The 22256-nt window shown below is 49.5% G+C and overlaps 2 protein-coding genes across 3 annotated transcripts in view; both read right to left on the minus strand.

Annotated features, from left to right (window-relative positions):
* SRMS (src-related kinase lacking C-terminal regulatory tyrosine and N-terminal myristylation sites) overlaps positions 1 to 12744 on the minus strand; it is a 49284-nt gene extending 36540 nt beyond the window's left edge. Inside the window, exon 1 of the mRNA XM_077335849.1 lies at positions 12083 to 12744. Within this exon, the coding sequence (XP_077191964.1) occupies positions 12083 to 12465 (383 nt within the window). The 5' untranslated portion in view covers positions 12466 to 12744. The remainder of the gene's footprint in view (positions 1 to 12082) is intronic.
* A 5611-nt stretch (positions 12745 to 18355) lies between these two features.
* The window catches only part of LOC143836504 (peroxidasin homolog), a 65535-nt gene continuing 61634 nt past the window's right edge, over positions 18356 to 22256 (minus strand). Inside the window, exon 23 of one of the 2 annotated variants that reach the window (XM_077335851.1) lies at positions 18356 to 19223. The gene's annotated coding sequence lies outside the window, so the exon portion shown is untranslated. Of the gene's footprint in view, positions 19224 to 19716; positions 20083 to 22256 lie in introns of those variants that run through there. The other variant, XM_077335850.1, reaches the window with a different exon arrangement.

The following is a 22256-nucleotide window of genomic DNA, read 5'->3' on the forward strand; positions in this document are numbered from 1 at the left end:
GCTAAACAGACCAAGCTTCCCCAACCTTTCTTCCTACGTCTTGGTCTCCAAACCCCTCACCATCTTCGTTGCCCTCCTCTGGACACGTTCCAGTTTGTCTATATCTCTCTTCAACTGGGGTGCCCAAAACTGAACACAGTGCTCCAAGTGAGGCCGAACCAGAGCAGAGTAAAGCCCCATATCTCGAAAGCTCACTCCAGTTCACTTGGGAAGGGCCCTCTCATCAAGAAGTTCTGGGAAGTTCAGCAAGAGGAGAGGCGGAAGCGTCCGGGACTTTTCCGCTTTGAAAAGAATCATAGAATCATAGAATCATAGAATCATAGAGCTGGAAGGGGCCATACAGGCCATCTAGTCCAACCCCCTGCTCAACGCAGGAGACAACCATGGGGGACGTGAAAGACATTTATAAAATTACACACAGGGTGCAGAGAGCTGACAAAGAGAATTTTTTTTCCCTCTCCCGAAATGATAGAAGGGGAGCGCATCCTATGAAACTGGTGGGCAGTAGGGTCAGGACGGACAAAAGGAAAGAGCACTTTACACCGAGTGATGAAAATGTGGAATCTTCCGCCAGAAGGTGTAGTGATGGCCAGAGGAGGAAACAGCTTTCAAAGGGGCTGACATAGATTCATGGAGGATGCATGTCCATGGCTACTAGCCATGATGAGTGAAGGGAACCTCCACATTCAGAGGCAGTCAACCTCGCAATCCCAGAGCCGGCAGGCGACTTCGGGGGAAGGCCAGTGAAACCCCCACTGTCAAGTGGCTCAAACCTATGGACCTGATGGCTCCCAGAAGGAGGCGATTTGATATGGAAATGTAACTGCTTTGCATGTAGCTTTGTACATACATATGTTTGTACTTCTCCCTTTCCGGTCATAAACTGTAATTAAAGAGGATGGCAGAAACTGGCATGCCGTGCCAAGGTGAGGTGATTAGAGCAACATTAGGAGCACAGAGACAATTCTCATCAGGAGTCTCAATATTTTTTTAATAGGAAGGTCAGCATGTTTTTGCCCTGGTCTGGATGGCCCAGGCTAGCCCAATTCCATCAGATCTCAAAAGCTAAGGGTATTTCCGCACATCAGTAAAAATAACGTTAGGCCAGATGTTAGGCCAGGCCCCTCCTCACGTTAGGCCAGGCCCCTCCTCACCTTTTTGCTGTCTTGCTTTTGTCTGCCATCTTTTCATGCTTCTCACCCTCCACATCTGCTGCTGGGAATGGCGGAAGGGAGCAACATGCTTTATACGTGACTCTCTTCCACCTGTCAGTCAATCCAGGCAGCCAATCCCCTTTCTCCATGCTTTAAAGGGCCCGCGATGCCCACTATTTTTTAAATTCATACTTCTCCATTGAAATGCCTATGCATAGAGTCATAGATGCATGGTGCTTTTTGAACGCCACCCCTTTTGGAATCACAAGTCTTTTGATACTTTTAAACATTAATCTCGTTTCTGATTTTTTTGGGGAGAGGGGGAATTAGAGAGACATGCTTTGTGTTTCAACTTTGGAAAATAATTTTTTTGTTTCTGGTATTGCCTGCACGCTTGTCCACCTATTCGTTGCTCCAGGCTGTTCTCCATTTTTAAAAAGTGCCTCAGGTCCCCCGGAAGAAGGGAGAGGGAGGTGGGTGCGAGGGCGGGACATTGGAGGTGGAGGTAGTGCTTCTTCGCCTCCATACATTTCTTTTGTTTGTGGCCTGATAGTTGTCTGCTGAGGGATAGCGCTTTTTAGGTTGGTAAATCTACTTTTTCGGTTTCACCAACTTGCGCTTTAAAATGGTGGACATAGCGAGCAGTTTGCTGACAGGTGCAGGAGGTTGGTGATGCCGTGCAGAACGGCCAGAATATAGCATCTTCAGGGGGTAAGCATGACGCTAAATTTACGGTGTGCGGAAAAGCCCTAAACTGGACCAATCCAGGAGAGTATTTGAATGGGAGACTTCCAGAGACTGGGGTGGTAGTTCCTCTAAAGAACACTCAGGGCCAGGATGTGTGGGCGGGCAACAGCAAACCAATCTGCCACTAATCTGCCTAACCCACTGGGTCCCAGTAAGAGTTCAGCTGAGGCTCTTTTGCAGCTCCATGGATCTCTAATATTATTGTTGTGATCATGTTTATTTGTTTATTTGTTTATTTGCTTATTTGCTTATTTGCTTATTTGCTTATTTGCTTATTTGCTTATTTGCTTATTTGCTTATTTGCTTATTGGGTTTTTAGCCCGTCACTCCCAAAAGTCTCGTGGCAGGCTACAACATTTAAAACCCCCAATAAATTTCCCCTAAAAACCATATGAATATCCAACCATACAGAATCCAAGATACAATTCGGCATTAAAACAGCTAAAAAACCCCCCTTAACCAAGACCTCCAGGGGAGGATATGGGAGAATAGATCTCCAGCCATCAACAAGACGTTAAAGAAGGAAGGAAGGGGGGGGGGGTCCAGTTCTTCCTTAGTGCACCAGCCTCAACCAGAGACCTGGCGGAAGAGCTCCATCTTGCATGCCCTCAGGAACGACCAAAGTTCCTGCAGGGCGCTCAGCTCTGTCAAGGTTATTGTTGTTATCATGTTATTACTGTTATCACCTGTTGTTACCATATGTTATCTGTCTCTTTTTCCTGTTTCCTGTAAACCACCCTGAGCCTTCGGGGAAGGCGGTATATAAATATAATAAATAAAATAAATTTTAAAAATAAAATAAACCACTTCCAAACATCTCTTCCCTGACTGCCAGACAATCTGAGGCTCTACACGTGCCATGTAAGAAATCAAAGAAAGGCGTATGGATGGGAGGCCACTGCAAAATCCCAGGGTCACCATGCAGAGGAAGGCAATGCAAACCTCTGCTCTTACTCACTTGCGTAGATAACCCTACAGCGGTGGTCCCCAACCTTTTTGAGGCTGGGGACCGGCAGGGCAACCGCCCGCCTGTGCATGCTGTGCATGCGCGAAAGTGCTGCGCATGCACGATTTTGGCCGTGCATGTGCGATGCGCGGGTGCGGCCCTGATTCCCTCTCCCCCCCTCCCGCAGTAAGAAGCTTCCCGGGCTGCAAGCTTGCGGCCTGGGAAGTTTTTTACTGCGGGGGGAGCCGCGGCCCGACGCCATAGGAGGCCGTCCTCTGTTAAACTTCAACAATTTGATAGCTTTCCTGTCTGATCTTGCAAGAGTTTCCCAAGGACTGAAATTGATGGAAAGTAACATTTACAATGAAGTGAAATGCAAGACAGAGTGATTCGTGTTGCAGATCCATCGATCAGTGGAGGTCACGTAGTTGGCTGCATGTGGAGGAGTGGGGAATCAAACCCTGTTCTCCCGAGCGGAGGCTGCTGAGTTGGTTCTTAAATGCCGCTTTTCTCTACCCAAAGGAGTCTCAAAGCGGCTTCCAATCGCCTTCCCTTTCCTCTCCCCACAACAGACACCCTGTGAGGGAGGTAGGGCTGAGAGAGCCCGGAGATTACTGAAGAAGAAGAAGAAGAGTTGGTTCTTATATGCCGCTTTTCTCTACCCGAAGGAGTCTCAAAGCGGCTTCCAATCGCCTTCCCTTTCCTCTCCCCACAACAGACACCCTGTGAGGTGGGTGAGGCTGAGAGAGCCCTGATATTAGTGCTCGGTCAGAACAGCTTTATCAGGGCTGTGACTAGCCCAAGGTCACCCAGCTGGCTGCATGTGGGGGAGCGCAGAATCAAACCCAGCTCACCAGATTAGAAGTCCACACTCCTCACCCCTTCACCAAGCTGGCACCAAGAACCTCATCTTCCATTTCCTGCTTGCTCATCCGACTGAGCTAAATGTGCACATTATGGAAATTACCCCGTCCCAGCCAAAGACCATTAGACCATCAACAGGAAAGGAATCTCCCTTCCTGGTACTAACCGCAGCTTCTTTTATCTCTTTTGTCCAGTGCAGTTTCTGCCCAGCAGCATCTCCTGCCCCTAATTGTCTCCCAGTGCACTTCCCCCAGAGTCCTTCCTGATTAAACAAGACAGGGCCATTAGCACACATTACACCTAGCCAAGGTATTGTTCCACTTGATGAGATTTCTCCATATCTCCCACTCTCCGGACCTCATATGCCAAGCGCCCTGGCAGATTCATACATAACTCACAACCAATAATCAATCACGTACCTCCTAGTGGGCAGGCACTGGGGATGACCCGGGAATTTCAAACACTATCAATCCTTGCACACACCCCAAGTGTGTTTGTGTGTGTGTGTGTTGTGCTGATCCCTCCACACCCGGCATCCTGTCCACCCCCTGATGTCGTAAAACCTATGTCTTGGCTGCTTGGGTCAAAGAAAGGTGAAACTATATCCTTAACGTTTCCCTCTGTAGAACTTAGTGGATGCATTCAAGTGGGTGGCCGTGTTGGTCTGAAGCAGCACAACAAAACAAAATCAGGGCCTTTTCGCACAGGGATCTTTGTTGCAAATTGTTTGCGGAATGAAAAATCGCCATTTAAAATAGTGGAATTCGTCGTTATGCATACCTGCCTTTGTATAGTGGAATCAGTTGCGTTTTTTAGCGTTTCCCACAGGCTTCCGGTCTCGGCAGAAATCGCTAGAAAAGAAGCGCTATTGCCAAGCTCGTCCCGCCCCTGGCCGTCAAGCAGCCAATGGGCAGCCGTTAGCATGCTCCCAAACAGCCCCTTTCCCTTTAAGAAAGGTTTAAAAAAAAAAAAAAAAGACCCATAGCAACGAATCTAGGTAGATTCGTTGCTACGGAGAGACCCATCCAGCTGCCTAATGTGAGCTGTCGTTTGATTGTATGATCGTTTGCACGCTGCCTCGAGTGATAAAAAAAAAATCCCCCCCCCCCCTCTCACGGGCCCGATTTTCGGCTGAATTTATTTGTAAAAAATAAAGGGACTTTATTTCAGCAAACGGGCTTTTCAGTGGTTTGTGCTTAGTGACTAAAGGTGAAGGGCTGAAGCCAGGGAAGCCTCTAAACAGAAAGAGGCTCGCCAGTGCGTTTATCCCCGCTCGCTCGGAGAAAAAAAAATGGCGATCGCTTCGCCGGAAGTTTGGAGGAGAGAGCCAGGGGGAGGGACTTTGAAGAACCAGCAACAATGGTAACGCACAGGTCTTTAGCGCTACTGTTGCAGATTGGTTGCAGGAGTGTATCGCTATCCGGAGGGTGAATCCACTTTTCTGGATTCCCCTGAAAGCGCCACAACGAAGCGCTTTTTGCTGATTGGTTTCAGGATTGTTGCAGATTGTCTACGACGTCGTGGGTTATGGCAAATTAGTTGCGTTTCCAAATAGCAACCATTCTGCTACTTTGAAGCCGTGCGAAATGGCCCTCAGAGTCCGGTCAGGCTCCTTTAAGAGCAACTCTTCCTCAGTCTTCAGTTAGTGGATGTTTGTTTAACTGATGTGTGTCTTTTGAATGTACCCTGATCTTTCCCAATTAATGAATCCCCTTGTGTGTAAGCTTAATTAAGAAGGATTTCTTCCAGGGAAAAGACCCCATAAAAATTAGGAGGAAAAGATCTTGTGTTACTCAGACTTTTGCTATAGTCATGGTTCTCCAGCAATTTGGGTAACATAGCCTCCATGTCAGGACCCTAAACTTCTTAAGGATCATAGGGACCTCCAGGGTCATCTAGTCCAACCCCCTGCACAATGCGGGAGGTCACAACTACCTGCCCAACCCAATTTCATACCAGTTGATCCCCCCCCCCCCAAAAAAAATCTCCAGAATCCAGGCTGGCCTGGAGGGAATTCACCTACCGTCCTATTCCTTGGTGGTCTTCCCTCCAAATCCTGACTGGAGCTGAAACTCCTTAGCTTAAGCAATCTGTTGAGACCAGGCTGTCCTGCACATTATCAGTGGCGTGTGTCCAAAGCAGCCTTCTACATGTATTTTCCTTTTGCAGAAAGGAAGAACTCCTTGGCGTAAAAAAGAGGGCCTATATGCCGTTGCATTCACTCTGGGCTTGACTCAATGCGCTTCCAGGGCTATCTCCTTTCACCGTGAGTGGGGGAAGGAAACCCTCACTAAACCACATTAGCCGTGTCTGCAGGGAATGCCGGGCGTCACTGCAGGTGCTGACACAGGGCTGGCAGCATCGGCGCATCTAGAATTCCTAGAGAGACATGACGTCACTTCCAGGTCCTCCCTGCACGTGCCGTTGCACTGCGCTGGATCGTGCCCCCCAGTCTGGTGGAGAAAACGGCTCCTTCGGAAGGTGGACCGTTTGCAGGGTTGTCAGTTCTGATTTGGGAACTTCCTGGTGATTTGGGGGTTGGCGCTTGGGGGTGGCAGAGTATGGAGAGGAAAGGGACCTCAAGAGGTCCAAAGCAGCCATGTTCTCCAGGGGTACTGATCTCTGTGTCCCGGAGATCATTTGGAATGCTGGGAGATCTCCAGGCCCTGCCTTGAGGATGGCAACCATAGCCGTGTGGCAGTATATCCTGCCAAGGTCCTTCCCCTGCCCAAACCCTGCACCCTCCAGGTCCCACTCTAAAATATCCAGAAGGGCCCTTTTGGTGGCAGCCCCATAGTTATGGGAAAGCTGGACAAGGATGTCTGCCTGGCTTCACCTCAGAAGGAGCTGGAAGACAGTTTCATTCAAGAAGGCTTAAGGGGGTGGCAGGTGACAGTGGATGAGCGGTAGGGTTGTGAGTGTCCTGCATAGTGCAGGGGATGGGACTAGATGACTCAGGAGGTCCCTTCTATGATTCCATGATTCTCTCTGTTTAAACAGAGGCTGGAGAGCCTTCTGACAGAGAGGCTGATTCTGTGAAGGCTCAAGGGGGTGGCAGGTGACAGGGGATGAGCGAGAGGGTTGTGAGTGTCCTGCATAGTGCAGGGGGTTGGACTAGATGACCCAGGAGGTCCCTTCTAATTCTATGATTCTATGATTCTAAGACTGTATTTGACTGGCTTAATTTTTCTTATCGGCAGGAGTTTTTAAATTATGAAATTTTTGTGTCTTTATTATTGTTGCTTTACTGATATCTACCTATCTTTAATGCACTTTATTTGTACCCTGTAGTTTATAGCATTCTTAACTCCTCCACTGTAATCTCACAGTAACCCTGTGAGGTAGGCAGGGCTGAGAGAGCCTGACAGGTCCAACATCACCCAGTGAGCAGAGAGGAGAATAAGCTTCTTTTTTTGCAGTTTGGTTCAGTTCGTGGACAATGGTGGTTTGCGAACCTAACCAGTTGGTATCAGTTTGTGACCCCTGCTTTCTGCTCCCTGCTGCTTTTCGTGGGGAACAGAAAGCGGGGGTTGAAATGGCATTCCCAAGGCTCTCTCCTTTCATTCTGAGGGGAGGGGGACCTCGCTAAACCTTCTGTGCACAGAAGTGCTTTGGGTGGTGGGCAGAAATCAGAAGTTTAAATGGCCCCGAGACATTTAAATCAAACAGCTGAGCAGTGGGGAGCAGAAAGCAGGGAAAGTTCTGCATTTTCCCACTCAGCTGTGCTGTAGTTTGACCGTGTGGTTTGTCAGGGAAAAGGAAAGAGGGGGAATCCAGGGCTTAATCCCACATATTTAAAAGCCCTCCTGCAGCATTATGGAGCAACAAGCCCCCTGTACCCTAAAAGAAATTAAATGGGCATTCACTGGGCAGTAGAGCACCCCCGGGGGTGAAATCAGAGACTTTGAGCATTTCCGCAGGGCTTATAAAACCGAGTTATTCCGTCGAGCCCGCTGGCAAGGGTTCATAGGAACTGTAGTCCATGGACATCTGGAGAGCCACCGTTTAGCCACCCCTGGTCTCTACTATACTGCTCATTCCAATGCAGCTATTTTAAAAAGGATGGTCCCATTTTCTTTTCTAGCTAGAGGGTGGGTTGATGCGTCCCCTCCAGGGACCCCTGGCATTCTATTAAGTAGCCACAAATGGCCTATCAATTTGACCTGGAAGACAAGAGGGTGTTAGGAGTGGACAAAATAATCCAGTGTCTTGAAGATGAGGAGCTGGTTTTCCCACCCGGCTTTTCTCTGCCTTAAGGCAGGGGGAGTCAACCTGTGGTCCTCCAGATGTCCGTGGACTACAATTCCCAGCCAGCATTTGCAAATTGAAAATGCTGGCAGGGGCTCATGGGAATTGTAGTCCATGGACATCTGGAGGACCACAGGTTGACTACCCCTGCCTTAAGGCAGCTGACCATCGCCTTCCCTTCCTCTCCCCACAGGAGACATCTGTGAGGCCCGAGGTGGAGGGGGAGTTCAGAGAGAGCTGTGACCAATCTAAGGTCAGACAGCAGATTTCAGTTGGAGTCAGGGACTTAGCAGGGTAGCCAGGTGCCCTGGGGAAGACAGGGACCTCAGTGTGGTACGCCAAACGGCGTGTGTGGACGACAGGGACCTCAGTGTGGTATGCCAACCATTTTCTCCAGGGGAACTAAGCTCTGTAGTCTGGAGAGGAGCTGGAATTCCAGGGGATCCCCAGGTCTCAGCTGTGGACTGGCCTCCCTAGCACACCTGCATATTGGGGGGCCCCTACATCATGATAAGAGCATATAAGCTCCCTGAACTACAAGGGAGGGCAGCATATACATGTAAATGAATAAACAAACAAACAAATAAGGTTCCTTCTGGTAGAATAGGACCCGCAGTAATAGGTTTAAACTATGTGTAGCAAGGTATCCGCTAGATACCAGGAAATATTTTTTCATTGTCCGAGTAGTTCAGCAGTGGAATCTACTATCCTAGGAGGTGGGGAGCTCCCCCTCTCTGGCCGACTTCAAGCAGGGGCTGGACAGATCCTTCTCCTGGATGCTTGAGGCTGACCCTGCATTGAGCAGGGGGTGGGATTAGATGGCCTGTGTGGCCTCTTCCTTCTAGAGGATTCTATGAGTCTAGTTCAACAGTGGAGTGGGCTGCCTCAGGATGTGGGGGGCTCCTCCTCACTGGCGGTCTTCAGGCAGCAGCTGGATGGCCTGTGTGGCCCCTTCCAGTTCTATGATTCTCTTAGTGTTTTGTCCTTGACTTAACGGGGGAGCTGCCCTCTGTCCTCTCCCTTCACTGCACATGGCCTTCCACGGAGGCCCCTCTCTCTTGCAGGCCTCTCCTTAGAGAAAATGCCCTCATACTCCCACACACGTGATGCTGGACAAGCTGGTCCTTTGTGGGAGGGAGAGGACCCTTTTTGATTAAGTTCCTCTCTCCCCTTTCCATTGCAAGACCTTTGTGGATCTGCTCGAACAAATCTAAGTTTACCAGCTCTGTTAACCAAATATCCCCGTGGCTTTCAAATCAGTTCTCCAGTTTCATGTCCACCACTCTTAACCACTGGCTCTCACCATGTCGGCCCTCTAACCCAGGGGTAGTCAACCTGTGGTCCTCCAGATGTCCATGGACTACAATTCCCATGAGCCCCTGCCAGCAAATGCTGGCAGGGGCTCATGGGAATTGTAGTCCATGAACATCTGGAGGACCACAGGTTGACTACCCCTGCTCTAACCCTTGCCCTGCAGAACCTGAGGTGGGGCAGTGGCCAGGGCCCTGGGTTCTGGTGGGGCTCACTGCTGCCAGCCTCACCCCCCTGGTTTCTCTAGGGAGAGGGCCACAGGTGGCTGGGAGCATTGGCCGTGAGCTTGTTTGTTAGCACACTTAGGAAGGACAGAATCAGAATCACACAGAGCAGGAAGACACCACCGAGACCCCTCCTGTCTAACCTCCCATCTCCATGGAGGCTTAAAAATCACACACTCCTGACAGGTGCTCATCCAGTCTCCTCTGCAAGACTTCCAACGAATCCAGCACCCTCCGAGCTAGCATGTTCCATCTAAGAACAGCCCTTGCAGCCAGAAAATGCTTTGTAATATTTACATGGAACCTCCTTTCCCGTAATTTGAACCCGTGACACAGGCAGGTGGGGAGACTGGAGATGGGTGGGAGGGAAAGAAGACCTGGCATGGTTGCCAGGTCCCCCCCCTAGCCATCAGCTGGAGATGGGAGGTAGGAAGCCCCTGTCCTCCCCAGGCTCCTCCCCCTCCCCCAAATCTCCAGGAATTTTCCAAGACAGAGTTGGCATCCCAACTTGCCAAGCTTCTGCCAGCCAAAGGAAGTCATCCTGAACTAAGAGGGACTTCTGGTCTTTTCCATCACATGCTGACTTCACTGTTCCTCCCCCCAGCCTCCGTTTCATTGAATCCTAGAATCATAGAGTTGGAAGGGACCTCCAGGGTCATCTAGCCCAACCCCTGCAGAAGGCAGGGAATTTGCAGCTACATTTTCCCTTCACAACAACATTGTGAGGGAGGACGAACCAGTGACTAGCCCACGGTTACACAGTGAGTTTCAGAGAAGAGAGGAGAAGACTTCAGAAAAGAGAGAGGGAGGTGGGTGGGGAAGCAGTGGACCATGCCCGGCTAAACTGAATCATCACATTGGGCGAAAGGGCCCCAATCCTCCAACGCAACACTCCCCTTCCCTTTAGGAAATGGCATACAAGTGCAGTGCTTCTTCCCTCCGATTTATGGCAGCACCCGTGTTACATCATCCGCTGAACCCTGCGCTCATCTCTGACCTAGAAACTGACTCTCTTTGTCCTCAGGAAAGAGAGAACTGTTTTTTTCCTCTCCAAGCCGGAGAAGCAAAGGATCACGAATGAACGTGCATTCGCTGAGGGGAGCAACAGGGTGGCATGGCTTAGCTCAAACATCTTCCCTCCATTTGGTAAGAAGAGTTGGTTTTTATACCCAAAGGAGTCTCAAAGCAGCTTCTGATTGCCTTCCCTTTCCTCCCCCCACAACAGACCCCCTGTGAGGGAGGTGGGGCCGAGAGAGCTCTGAGAGAACTGCTCTATCAGGGCTGTGACCAGCCCACAGTCACTCAGCCGGGTGCCTGTGGAGGAGGAGTGGGGAATCCAACCAGATCGGAAGCCACCGCTCTTAACCACGACAACCGGCATTTTGCAAGCTATATGACCCATTCCTAAACCGAATCAAAATCAAACCGAGAGATGACTTACAGGCCATGAAATCGAGCAGTACAAAAAGAAGGGGGGGGGATGCTGTCCTTACAATCATCCAGGTGTTGCTTCCTTACAACCATCTTTGAAGCGCCTTCTCCTGATCAGTATTATCTTGAGGGGGTTGGAGCCCCTTCCACGCGAGGAAAGGATGAAAGGTTGGGGACTTTTCCATTTAGAAATGGCCTTTGTGGGATAGAAATGGGATGGAATCATAGAATCATAGAATCATAGAATCATAGAGTTGGAAGGGGCCATAGAGGCCATCTAGTCCAACCCCCTGCCCAACGCAGGATCAGCCCAAAGCATCCTAAAGCATCCAAGAAAAGTACGTATCCAACCTTTGCTTGAAGACTGCCAGGGCAGGGAGAACGACATGATAGAGGTTCATAAAATTATGCATGGGGTGAAAAGACTTGACAAAGAGGGCCTTTTCTCCCTCTCCCCAAATAATAGAGGGCACCCAGTGAAGCCGATGGGCAGTAGGTTCAGAATGGACAAAAGAAAGGACTACTTTACGCAGAGAGTGATTAACAATGTGAAATTCGCTGCCTGAGGATGGCATGATGGCCACAACAATAAACCACTTGAAAAGGGGATGAGCTAGGTTCATGGAGGAGAGGTCCACCAATGGATAGTGGCCACAGTGACTGAGGGGAACCTCCACCTTCAGAGGCACTAAACCTCTGAATCACAGAGCTTTGAGAAAACATCAGAAGAAGGCCTCAGCCTCTAAGCCCAGTTGCTGGCCCTCCAGAGGAACTGGTTGGCCACAGTCTGAGGCAGGGTGCAAAACTAGATGGACCCCTGGTCTGATCCAGCAGGGCTCTCCTGATGTTCTCATGAAGGCCTCAGCCTCTATGCCCTGTTGCTGGCCCTCCAGAGGAACTATTTGGCCACTGTGTGAGTCAGGAGATGGACCCCTGGTTTGAGGCAGCAGGGCTCTTCTTAGGTTCTTGTGTTTTAAGTCTGATTCCTCAAAATCAAACAGAGAGATGCTCTAAAGGCCACCAGACCCATCAATATAAAACAAGAGGGACACTATCCTAGGTGTTCCTTCCTTCCCAACCACAATCAATAGCCCTAGTACAGCTTAGGAGCTTCAACCAAGGATGATAACCCTTCACCCCTCGACCGTGTTACTTACACCGGCTGTGCAATGGGCTCCTGATGATTGATTTTGCTGATATAATTAGCCGGGACATAGCCTACGACCGGTTCCCCGGAAAGCCGCCGTGCCAAAACGTACTCGCCCTCCTCTTTGAGGACGCACAGCTTGTCTCCCCGGTGGACACTCAGTTCATCTGCACTGCGGGCCGTGAAGTCGTACAGCACCCCGAAAAGGGACGAAGAGCTGGGCCCGGCAGCTTTGGGGTCCTGCGTGGGATTCAAGGATCCCAGATCTGGCTCGAGGAAATCCAGAGAGTGGCTATTTGGAAGGCCATTGGGCAGAAACTTGTTCCAGAAGCTGGCGAAAACAGCCAGGTGTTTCCTGAGGAAGTGGTCCATCCCTTCGGGAGGCTTTCTCATGGAGATCGTCGTCTTGCTATTCCCAAGGGCATCGTGAAGAAAGCGGGGAGGAGGTCACCCTTGGCTCTGCCATGCTCCTCAGCTGCAGGGATGTTCTCCAGCGCCGCCGTCACGCATACCCATACGCGGAGCGGTAGGAGATACTGCCTCGTTCTGCCTGCTAGGAGACTGCTCAGGAGTTACTCCCAGGTTCCCAAAGTGAGACTCGACGATCAGGTGTAACTTGTTCGGGGCAGGCTGAAGTCATGCGCTGGGGCCTGCAAACGCATCTGTCGAGGCATCCGGTAGCTGGAGCTGCATTAATGAGCAGACCGGCTCGAGTGGTAAGCTGCGCCCAGGTCTTTGGAAAGAGAAATTAGCCCTCATTTCCACACGGTTGCTGACGCTGAATGCTAATTGCCTGCTCTTTGGCAAGGTTTGCTGGGCGCATTTGTTGACAGAGAATTTTGGGCACGGCGCCTGAGATCCGGCTTTGGATCTCCTGCAATTGGGGGAGTAGTTTTTTTTTTAATAAAAGAGGAATTGGTTTTGACACTCCGCTTTTCACTACACAAAGGAGTCTCAAAGTGGCTTATGCTTGCTTTCCCTTCCTCTCCCCCAACAGGCACCCAGGGAGGGAGGTGGGACTGAGAGAGCTCAAAGAGAACTGATTTGTGAGAGCAGTTCTAACAGGACTGTGACTGGCCAAAGGTTCCCCAGCTGCCTGCATGTGAAGTAGGAGCGGAGAATCAAACCCGACTCGCCAGATTAGAAGCCGTAGTTCTTAACCACTACACCAAGCTGGCTACACCAAGCAGGCAACTAGTATTAATTCTTGTTTAAACGTATTTCAAGTCTTGTTTACAAATAATCCCAATAGATATTTTTGGCACAGTGTGGTGTTGTGATGAATTCACTTAGCTGAGACCTGGGAGTCCTGTATTCCAATTCCTTTTCAGTCACGAAGCTCACTTCCTGTTACTCTCCCTCAGCGTAACCCACTGGATATTGTAACTCTGCATGGAAGAAGATCTGGGAGGGAAAGGGTTAAGAGAATTCTCTCAGGGGGGAGACACTTGGCTCTACCCTCTTATTGGCCCCTCCCTTTGGTCCTTCCTTGTCCATTGTATTTTATCTTATATTGGACCTCTTTTCTCTCCCTTACCTGGGTTTGGAGCTGTGGCAAGTTAACTTTTTTTTTTTAAGCTAATAAGTTAAGTGCCCCTACATGAATATGTCATGTAAGATGTGCTTCTGGTTTTGGAAGTAAAATTTCTTTTTCTTGTCACCTTTGGAGTCAGATCATCTTTGGAATGTCCTTGAACTACCTGTTTCCCCATACCTAGGAAAGATGGAGGATCGAGGATATTGTGTAAAACTTCTGTGCTTCCAAGTCAAGTGATTTATTTTTTACACTTAACCCAGTATAACCTACCTTGCAAGGTTGTTGTGATGACAAAACAGGGAAAGAGAATCCTGTACCCTGAGCCCCTTGTAGCCAAGATAAAAATATCTTAGATGGGGCAACTGTAAAAGATTTGGCCAGAAGTCAGATGCACACACAGTACAAAATGGTTTTGGATGTCCCCCCCCCAGTGATGCACTAATTCAGAATCATAGAATCCTAGAGTGGGAAGGGGCCATACAGACCATCTAGTCCAACCCCTGGCTCAATGTAGGATCAGCCTCAAGCACCCAGGACAAAAACAATCATTGGGACAAAAAACAATCCCAACTTCAAGGCTAGGTTAATTGGGTCTAAACCTGCTGAAATGGAGAGGGGAACAGATATTGGGGTGCTGGGGCAGTGAAAAAGGCAAACGATGTTAGAGGTTATTGTCCGAATCCTCATGGTTCTGCCATGATTTCAGAGGTTGTTTGTAGCTAGGGGCCTGAGTTTAGCCTTGTAGTAATTAGAGCAGCCTGCCTTTGATATATGGTTTATGGTGCTTTCCCTTTCCCCCTCTGCATGCCATCCCTCCCCTCCTGTCCTTCTCACACCATCCCCTGCCTCTCCCTGGTGTCTTAGAGTCTGGGTCCTTATCAGAATGTTATGGCTGTAAAAAGCCTGCCATTTGTAGAGACTTCCCGCGAGGGAGGGGGAATACCAGGGGAAGATGTATGCAAAGATCTGTACCCCAAACCCCAGTTCTGTCAATGCTTTGAATGAGTGTACTTGCCTGGCTCATGCATTCTACTACTACTACTACTACTACTACTACTACTACTACTACTACTACTACTGACACCTTGATTAAATCTTTGTTGGTCTTAAAGGTGCTACTGGACTCTGATTTTATTGTACTACTACTACTACTACTACTACTACTACTACTACTACTACTTACTATTATTATTATTATTTATTTATGTATTTATGTATTTATTTCCCTTCACTTCCGAAGCTGGCTCGTGGTGGGTTACAATGTCCAATAAAACCCTTAAAACCCCCATTAAAAGACACAGAACCACAGAACATGGCGGAGCTCTCAACCAACCATCCCCGCTACCGGAGCGGCGAGGAAGGAGATCAAGATGATTCAATTTACTACTCACACCCAGGGGGGCATCAATCTTCCTCCCCGAAGTCTGTGTGGATATTCACTGTCCCTGTCTAATAACCTCAATACTTAAATTCATTATTGATAAACGTACACAAGTTTTTTTTTTTTAACTTGTATGACCATACAGTGTCTTTGTCTAAGCCAGGGGTAGTCAAACTGCGGCCCTCCAGATGTCCATGGACTACAATGCCCATGAATTTGCTAACAGGGGCTCATGGGAATTGTAGTCCATGGACATGGACACCTGGAGGGCCGCAGTTTGACTACCCCTGGTTTAAGTCCTCAAATCTCGCATATATAAATGTACTTGGTCAGCATGTGCAACCTATATGAATCTTTCATTTCTTTGTGTAAGACCCTTGAAAAGCCTAAACATAAATGCAATGACAGTCAGAGTTGGCAAACATGTTTGTGTTTTTTTTAAAAACATGTAGGCACCTTTGGTGTTTCTGCCTAAGGCCTTCAAAACACTGGTACGTAAATCTAATTGAAGTCAGTGTTGACAAATGTGGTAGACTTCTTGAACAATTACGAGCACTCCGTGTCTCTTTCTAATGCCCTTGAAAAGCGCATAAACGTACGTGAAGTTAGTGCTAACCAATGTGCTAGTGTTAAATGCGTGAACATTCAGTGTGTCTGTTGATACGCTCAAGGAGGAATGTACTCAAAGTCAGTGTTGTCCAATGTGCTAGAGATCCTGAATGCATGTGAACATTCAGGGGCTTTCCGCACTGGGATCTTTGTAGCAAATTGGTTGCGGAACGAAAAATCGCCATTTAAAATAGTGGAATTCATCGTTATACATACCTGCCTTTGTAGTGGAATCCAGTTGCGTTTTGTAGCGTTTCCCACAGGCTTCCGGTCTCGGCAAAAATCGCTAGAAAGGAAGCACTATTGCCAAGCTCGTCCCGCCTCTGGCTGTCAAGCAGCCAATGGGCGGCCGTTAGCATGCTCCCAAACAGCCCCTTTCTCTTTAAGAAAGGCTTTAAAAAAAAAAATACACCCGTTGCAACGAATCTGCGTTGATTCATTGCAACGGAGAGACCCATCCAGCTGCCCTGTGCGTTTGAGCTGCCATTTCATCGTTGCCACGCTCCTCCCGAGTGAAAAAAAAAATCCCCCCCCCCCAATCACGGGCGTGATTATCGTCCGAAAACAGTGTAAAAAATTAAGGGAAAATACATCAGCATACGGGCTTCTCTGTTGTTTGTGCTTAGTGACTAAACAGCTCTGTGGAGGGACTGAAGCCGGGGAAGCCTCTAGACGGAGGCTCGCCGGTGCGTTTATCCCCACTCGCTCGGAGAAAAAAATAATGGCGATCGCTTCGCTGGAAGATCAGAGGAGAGAGCCAGGGGGAGGGAGTTTGTAGAAACCGCAACAATGGTAACGCACAGAACTTTCCCGCTAGTGTTGCAGATTGGTTGCAGGAGTGTATCGCTTTCCGGAGGGTGAATCCACTTTTGGGGATTTCCCTGAAAGCGCTACAACGAAGCGCTTTTTGCGGATCGGTTTCAGGTGTGTGGCAGATTGTCAACGACGTTGTGCATAACGGCAAATCAATAGCGTTTTCAATTGGCAACCATTGTGCGATTTTGAAGGCGTGCGAAAAGCCCCTCAGTGACTCTAAGGCCCTTCAAACTCTTGTACATAATAGGCCATAAGAGTCACTGAATGTTCGCATGCATTCAGGATCTCTAGCACATTGGACAGCACTGGTTTCAAGGACATTCATATTTGTGCATTTCAAGAACCTTCAACAGACACACCAAACGCGCTAGAGTTCTTTAAGATGTGCGGACATTCAGTAACTTTAAGGCCCTTGAATCTCTTGTACATAAATATACTCAAAGTCAGTGTTGACAAATGCACTAGAGTGCTTTAAGATGTGTGAATTTGGTGTGTCTGTTGAAGACTCTTGATACTCACAAACCGGAATATACTTGAAGTCAGTGCTGTCAAATGTGCTAGAGATTCTGAATGCATGTGAACATTCAGTGATTCTAAGGCCCTTGAATCTCTAGTACATAAATATACTTGTAGTTAGTGTCGACGAATGGGCTAAGAGTTCTTTAACATGTACAAACATTTGGTGTGTCTGTCAAAGGCCCTTGAAACAAGCACAAATGTATTTAGATTCAGAATTCTTCAGCGTGACCCTAGCTTTAATAGGATGGGAGTAGCTATCAAGGTGATCAGCAAGACTCAAGCAATGAATGGGAGACTTTGTATGAGCATCCTCAGGTTTAAGGTTATTCGGGCAGGGGAATTCTGGAAAGCTGGAAAGCGTCTTCTACTTCTATCACCTCCACTCCAGTAGCAGCACCCACAGGCTGTCAGTGAGCAAAAGGGAGCTTTCTCCTCCTTCCATCTCCCTTTTAAAGCGCGGCACGATGAGCCATACAGCTGGGAAAGGAAGATGGGAAAAGTGCATTCCCAGAGCATGCTGGAGAAATCAAAGGAGACAACGATTATCAGTGAATCACACGGCATTGTCGCTTTACAGCTGGTGGCACATTGGCCTTGCCCAAGATTACCGCCAACCTGTGTTAGCTGACACCTACGTCCTCTTGCTCTGTCCTTTCTCTGAGTCCCAGCTGACAAAGCACCACCACTGCTATTCAGTCTCTGCTGTCCATCAGACTGCAGGGGTAGTCAACCTGTGGTCCTCCAGATGTCCATGGACTACAATTCCCATGAGCCCCTGCCAGCAAACGCTGGCAGGGGCTCATGGGAATTGTAATCCATGGACATCTGGAGGACCACAGGTTGACTACTCCTGCATCAGAGGTCAAAGGAGAGCATAACCCCCCCCCTTCTGTTTGCAAGTGTTTACAGTGCTTGAAGTATAGCAGAAGAGGCAGTGTTGATAAGCCCAGAATAGCTCTAGAGTCGTGGTTCTCAACTTGGGGGTCGGGACCCCTTTGGGGGTCAAAACGACCCTTTCACAGGGGTTGCGGCAAGGCAAGCAGCTTGGCTGCGGGGACATCCACACAACAGCCTTGCGGGGTAGATCGAGACAGAGCGGTCGTCTGTCTGGAGCAGTGGAAAAGAGCGAGATCGGTATGGTGGGACAAGAGGCAGAACTGAACTGAGAAACCCCTGGAAAGAAACCAATGTATAGACAGTGGATGGATCTTCAGGCTATTGGTCAGTTTTGGTTTAATTTCTGTGAAAGATCCCTTGCATAATTTTATGGTTGGGGGTCCCCACAACAGGAGGAACTGTATTAAAGGGTCGTGGCATCAGGAAGGTTGAGAACCACTGCTCTAGCTAGTCGAGGCTCTTCTGATCCTCATCTCCACAGAGTTCACGGCGACCAAGCCAGGACCATCACCAAACAACACAGGTTATCTTGTAGCACCACGGTTTATTCTTAAAAAAAAAAAGCACCTCGAAATCGCAAGAGCACCACGAATCAAATTCAAGCACGGATCTTTCCTTTCTACGCTGAGCTTCAGGGTGGGTGCAATAAATACAGATGCATTGCACGGCTTGGCGCTTCAAATACAAGTCTGTAGAATTATCTCGGGGCTCGCTAGGGTAACGGACGCCCGACCTTCTCAATGACATCGGCACTAGAGGCATGAAACTAGTTTAATGAGCCTGGCTCTTCCCGAACGAGCTCAGGATGCATAGTCCTGGAAGGATGCCCGCGTTACCTTGTTTTCAGAACTACGACTCCCAGGATTCCTTGAGGCAAGCCATGCCAGTTTCACTTCCAGAGGGAGAGCCTTGGGAATACATGGACACAAATGCTTCTCTGCTTGTGCACCGGTTGTTTAAACACTAGGAGGAGAAGGACCCCTGTCTGCTCATCGGCAATCTCCAAGTGGATTGGGCTTCCCATCTCCTGTCTGCAGGAGGAGAGGGGATGGGTACAGCATGCGCGGCTGGGAGACTGGGATGCCTAGCAGATGCTCAGTCAAGAACAATTTCAGGTGGGTCGCCATGTTGGGTATGCCAAAAAGAGCAGGATTCGAACCTGGTAGCACCCGGTAGCACCTTAAAGGACAACGAGGTTTCCAGGGCATAAGCGTTGGCTCTCAAAACCTATCCCCCGGAAATCTTATCTGAGAACAGATCCTCGGAAAAAGCGATTATCTTCCGCAGTGCTCCGCAGAGGCCTGAGCTGTGCACTTTCTGTACGCCGTATTATTAAAAATTGCACGATGTCGAGAGGGTTGGAAATTTCTTCGGAGGAAGGCGCAGAAGAAACTGGAGGGAGACAGCCAGAGGAGAAGTGTGTTCATTATTAGGGTCAGATAGCAAAGGACGATATCGTCCGAGCAGGTGTTCATTTCAGGAGTTGCCAAAATCTTCCGAAGGGCAGCAGCCTAAGGGGAAATTCAGGCAACCTTTATTTCCAGGGGTGTGTGTGTGTGTGTTTTCCCAAACACTGCAGACGCAATTCCCAACAGGCCTTAATTGTAGCCCTTGACCAGCTGGTTTTTACAGGCCTGTGGAAGCTTCCCTTGTTTCGATTTCTCCACTGTCTGAAACTTTGGCAAAATATAGCAAACTCGGGGGTCAGCGCGAATGTTCCCCTATTGTCTTCCGGAGAGATTGCGATTCGGCGGTGTCTTTGAAAGGCTGATCAGTTTAGGACAGGGGTAGTCAAACTGCAGCCCTCCAGATGTCCATGGACTACAATTCCCAGGAGCCCCCTGCCAGCATTCGCTGGCAGGGGGCTCCTGGGAATTGTAGTCCATGGACATCTGGAGGGCCGCAGTTTGACTACCCCTGGTCTAGGATGTCGGGCCGGAGATGCAAGACTCGTTCACCATTTCATGCCAACGCAATGTCCTCATTCTTGTGGATGGGAAGCCTCATTCCAGGAAGAGATCTGGGAGATCGCTGCTGCAGTTCTCCAAACAAGAAGTCCGTTCTAAGATTTCTGGATGGGGCATGAGGTACTAGGATCCGGGGTGCGGGAGTGAGAGAAGCTGGTGGTGTATTAGTGGAATAGGTGAGGGGGTTCCCAGATTGGCAGCTGACCTTGGGGCACACCCAAGATCCAGTGGGGTCCAGGATGTGCCGCTGGAGCAGTGGGCAAACAGCCGTTGCTTGAAATAACCTAAGGAGGAGGACACACACAGAGACTAAAGTCAGGAAGCAGGATGGGGCCAAAGCATTTTCCTGTCCCAAGCAGGCTGAAGCAAGCCAGGGGGGCAAAATGGCCTTCCCCATGGGCATTGTTGTCTACAACAGAGAAGAAGAAGAAGAAGAGTTGGTTCTTATATGCCGCTTTTCCCTACCCGAAGGCGGCTCACAGCGGCTTACAGTCGCCTTCCCATTCCTCTCCCCACAACAGACACCCTGTGGGGTGGGTGAGGCTGAGAGAGCCCTGATATCACTGCTCGGTCAGAACAGTTTTTATCAGTGCCGTGGCGAGCCCAAGGTCACCCAGCTGGCTGCGTGTGGGGGAGCGGGGAATCAAACCCGGCTCTCCAGATTAGAAGTCCGCACTCCTAACCACTACACCAAAGGAGGTACTTCTGACGTTGCTGGAGTTCATCTTTTTCCGGAGAGGTGTGGAGCAGGAAAACGCCAGGCAGTCGTCTTCCTGACCCACATCACAAGCCGGTAGGAGGAAGGTGGGCCCCATAGGCACTGCTAGACCTAATGGACCTCACCTTCTTCCTGGGAGGAGTGTTAATGGGGCACATCTGGGACATGACAACGGCTGCAAGACTTACTTGTCATCTTCCACCGTGCAACTGATTGCCTCAATCTCTCGGGTTTGGGCGGCTTGTGTGGCTAGCTGGCCCCACCAGGAAGATGCCCGGGGACAAATGTTTGCAAAATGTCTACGAAGGCTGAGGACTGCCATGTAAACACAGAGGGGTAATATCATGCTATGCAACCCAGGCATTGCACAAATCGTAGCTGGGCTCAGTTTAGGGGAGCCAACACTGCCCTGAGCTGGCTTGCTGGGAGGATGGGGGGAAAAATCAAATCAGCAAATAAATGAATAAATGCTAGGAGATTTGGGGTTCAGTGATTAAGGGAAGGGGGAGTTGGGGGAGGATGTGCTGACACTTCCAGGTGATGCTCTAGGAATTCCCCCTTATCTATGGTAAAGACCATGGACTGGTGACTTTGGGCCACTCACAATTCTCCCAGAGCCCTCTTAGCCCCACCTGTCTCAAAAGGTGTGTTGTGGGGAGAGGAGAGGGAAGGCGATTGTAAGCCGCTTTGAGACTCCTTCAGGTATAGAAAAGTGGCATCTAAGAACCAACTCTTCTTCTTCTTCAGTAATCTCAGGGCTCTCTCAGCCTCACCTCCCTCACAGGGTGTCTGTTGTGGGGAGAGGAAGGGAAAGGCGATTGGAAGCTGCTTTGAGACTCCTTCAGGTAGAAAAAAGCCAACTCTTCTTCCAGTGGTTGCAACCTTCACTCACACAGTGAAAATCCTTGATTTTTGTGGTAGAAGCTGCCAAACCAATGTTGTTAAAATCCGCGTAATCAATCAGAAGTCCAACGGCCAATGAGAAGCCATGGCAGCCAAAAGCCCCGCCCAAGCCCTCCCATTTCCTGAAAATATTTCGTGGGCCCCAGGAAAGTGGTCTGTGGCCACCACGGTTCCCAAAGGCGACCCCTGATAGAGGGTGGTCAGCCCTGCAAAGTTCTGGAAATTTCCGGGAGCACCTTGGCAACTTACCAAGTGAGTTTCTAGTCCTCATGACCGAAAGCCCTAGGAAAACGTAAATATAAACCAGAACGAGACACCAGAAAGTGCCTCATCTTTATTCATGCGCTTTTTCCCCTCGTAAAATTTCCAGACTCCTCGCCCCATCTCTTTATTTCATGGTGATCACGGGCGGGACCCGCTGGCGTGACAGATGTGCCTACCGCCATCATAGGAGTTATGCTAACGATGCGCAGACATCTAAGCAAACGCGCTGCCGTCTGCTAATTCCTGATTCATTTCCAAGTGGCTGTCAGGAGTCAAGACAGTGCGAGCGCTTGGGTGGCCCCGCAGCCCTGCCCGTAAAATAGGGTGAAGACAGATTTTCTCCCCGAGTTGGCAGGTCTCGGGCCAAGTCAGGCCCCGTTTCTCAGGGTGGCTTGTTGGGTGCTCAGATCCACCATCAGGCCCCCATGATTCTCAGACTTCCCCGCCCGTCAGGCTCACGGCCACAACCACGCAGGTGAATGGGGAGATGAGAGGCAAGCCCCCTGGGGCTAACTCACCGGCACTTCTAACTCCCTTTCTGAAACAAAACAAAAAAACAAAAACGGGCACATG

The sequence above is a fragment of the Paroedura picta genome, chromosome 4 (genome assembly GCF_049243985.1).
Source record: "Paroedura picta isolate Pp20150507F chromosome 4, Ppicta_v3.0, whole genome shotgun sequence".
In the NCBI taxonomy this organism is placed as follows: Eukaryota; Metazoa; Chordata; class Lepidosauria; order Squamata; family Gekkonidae; genus Paroedura; species Paroedura picta.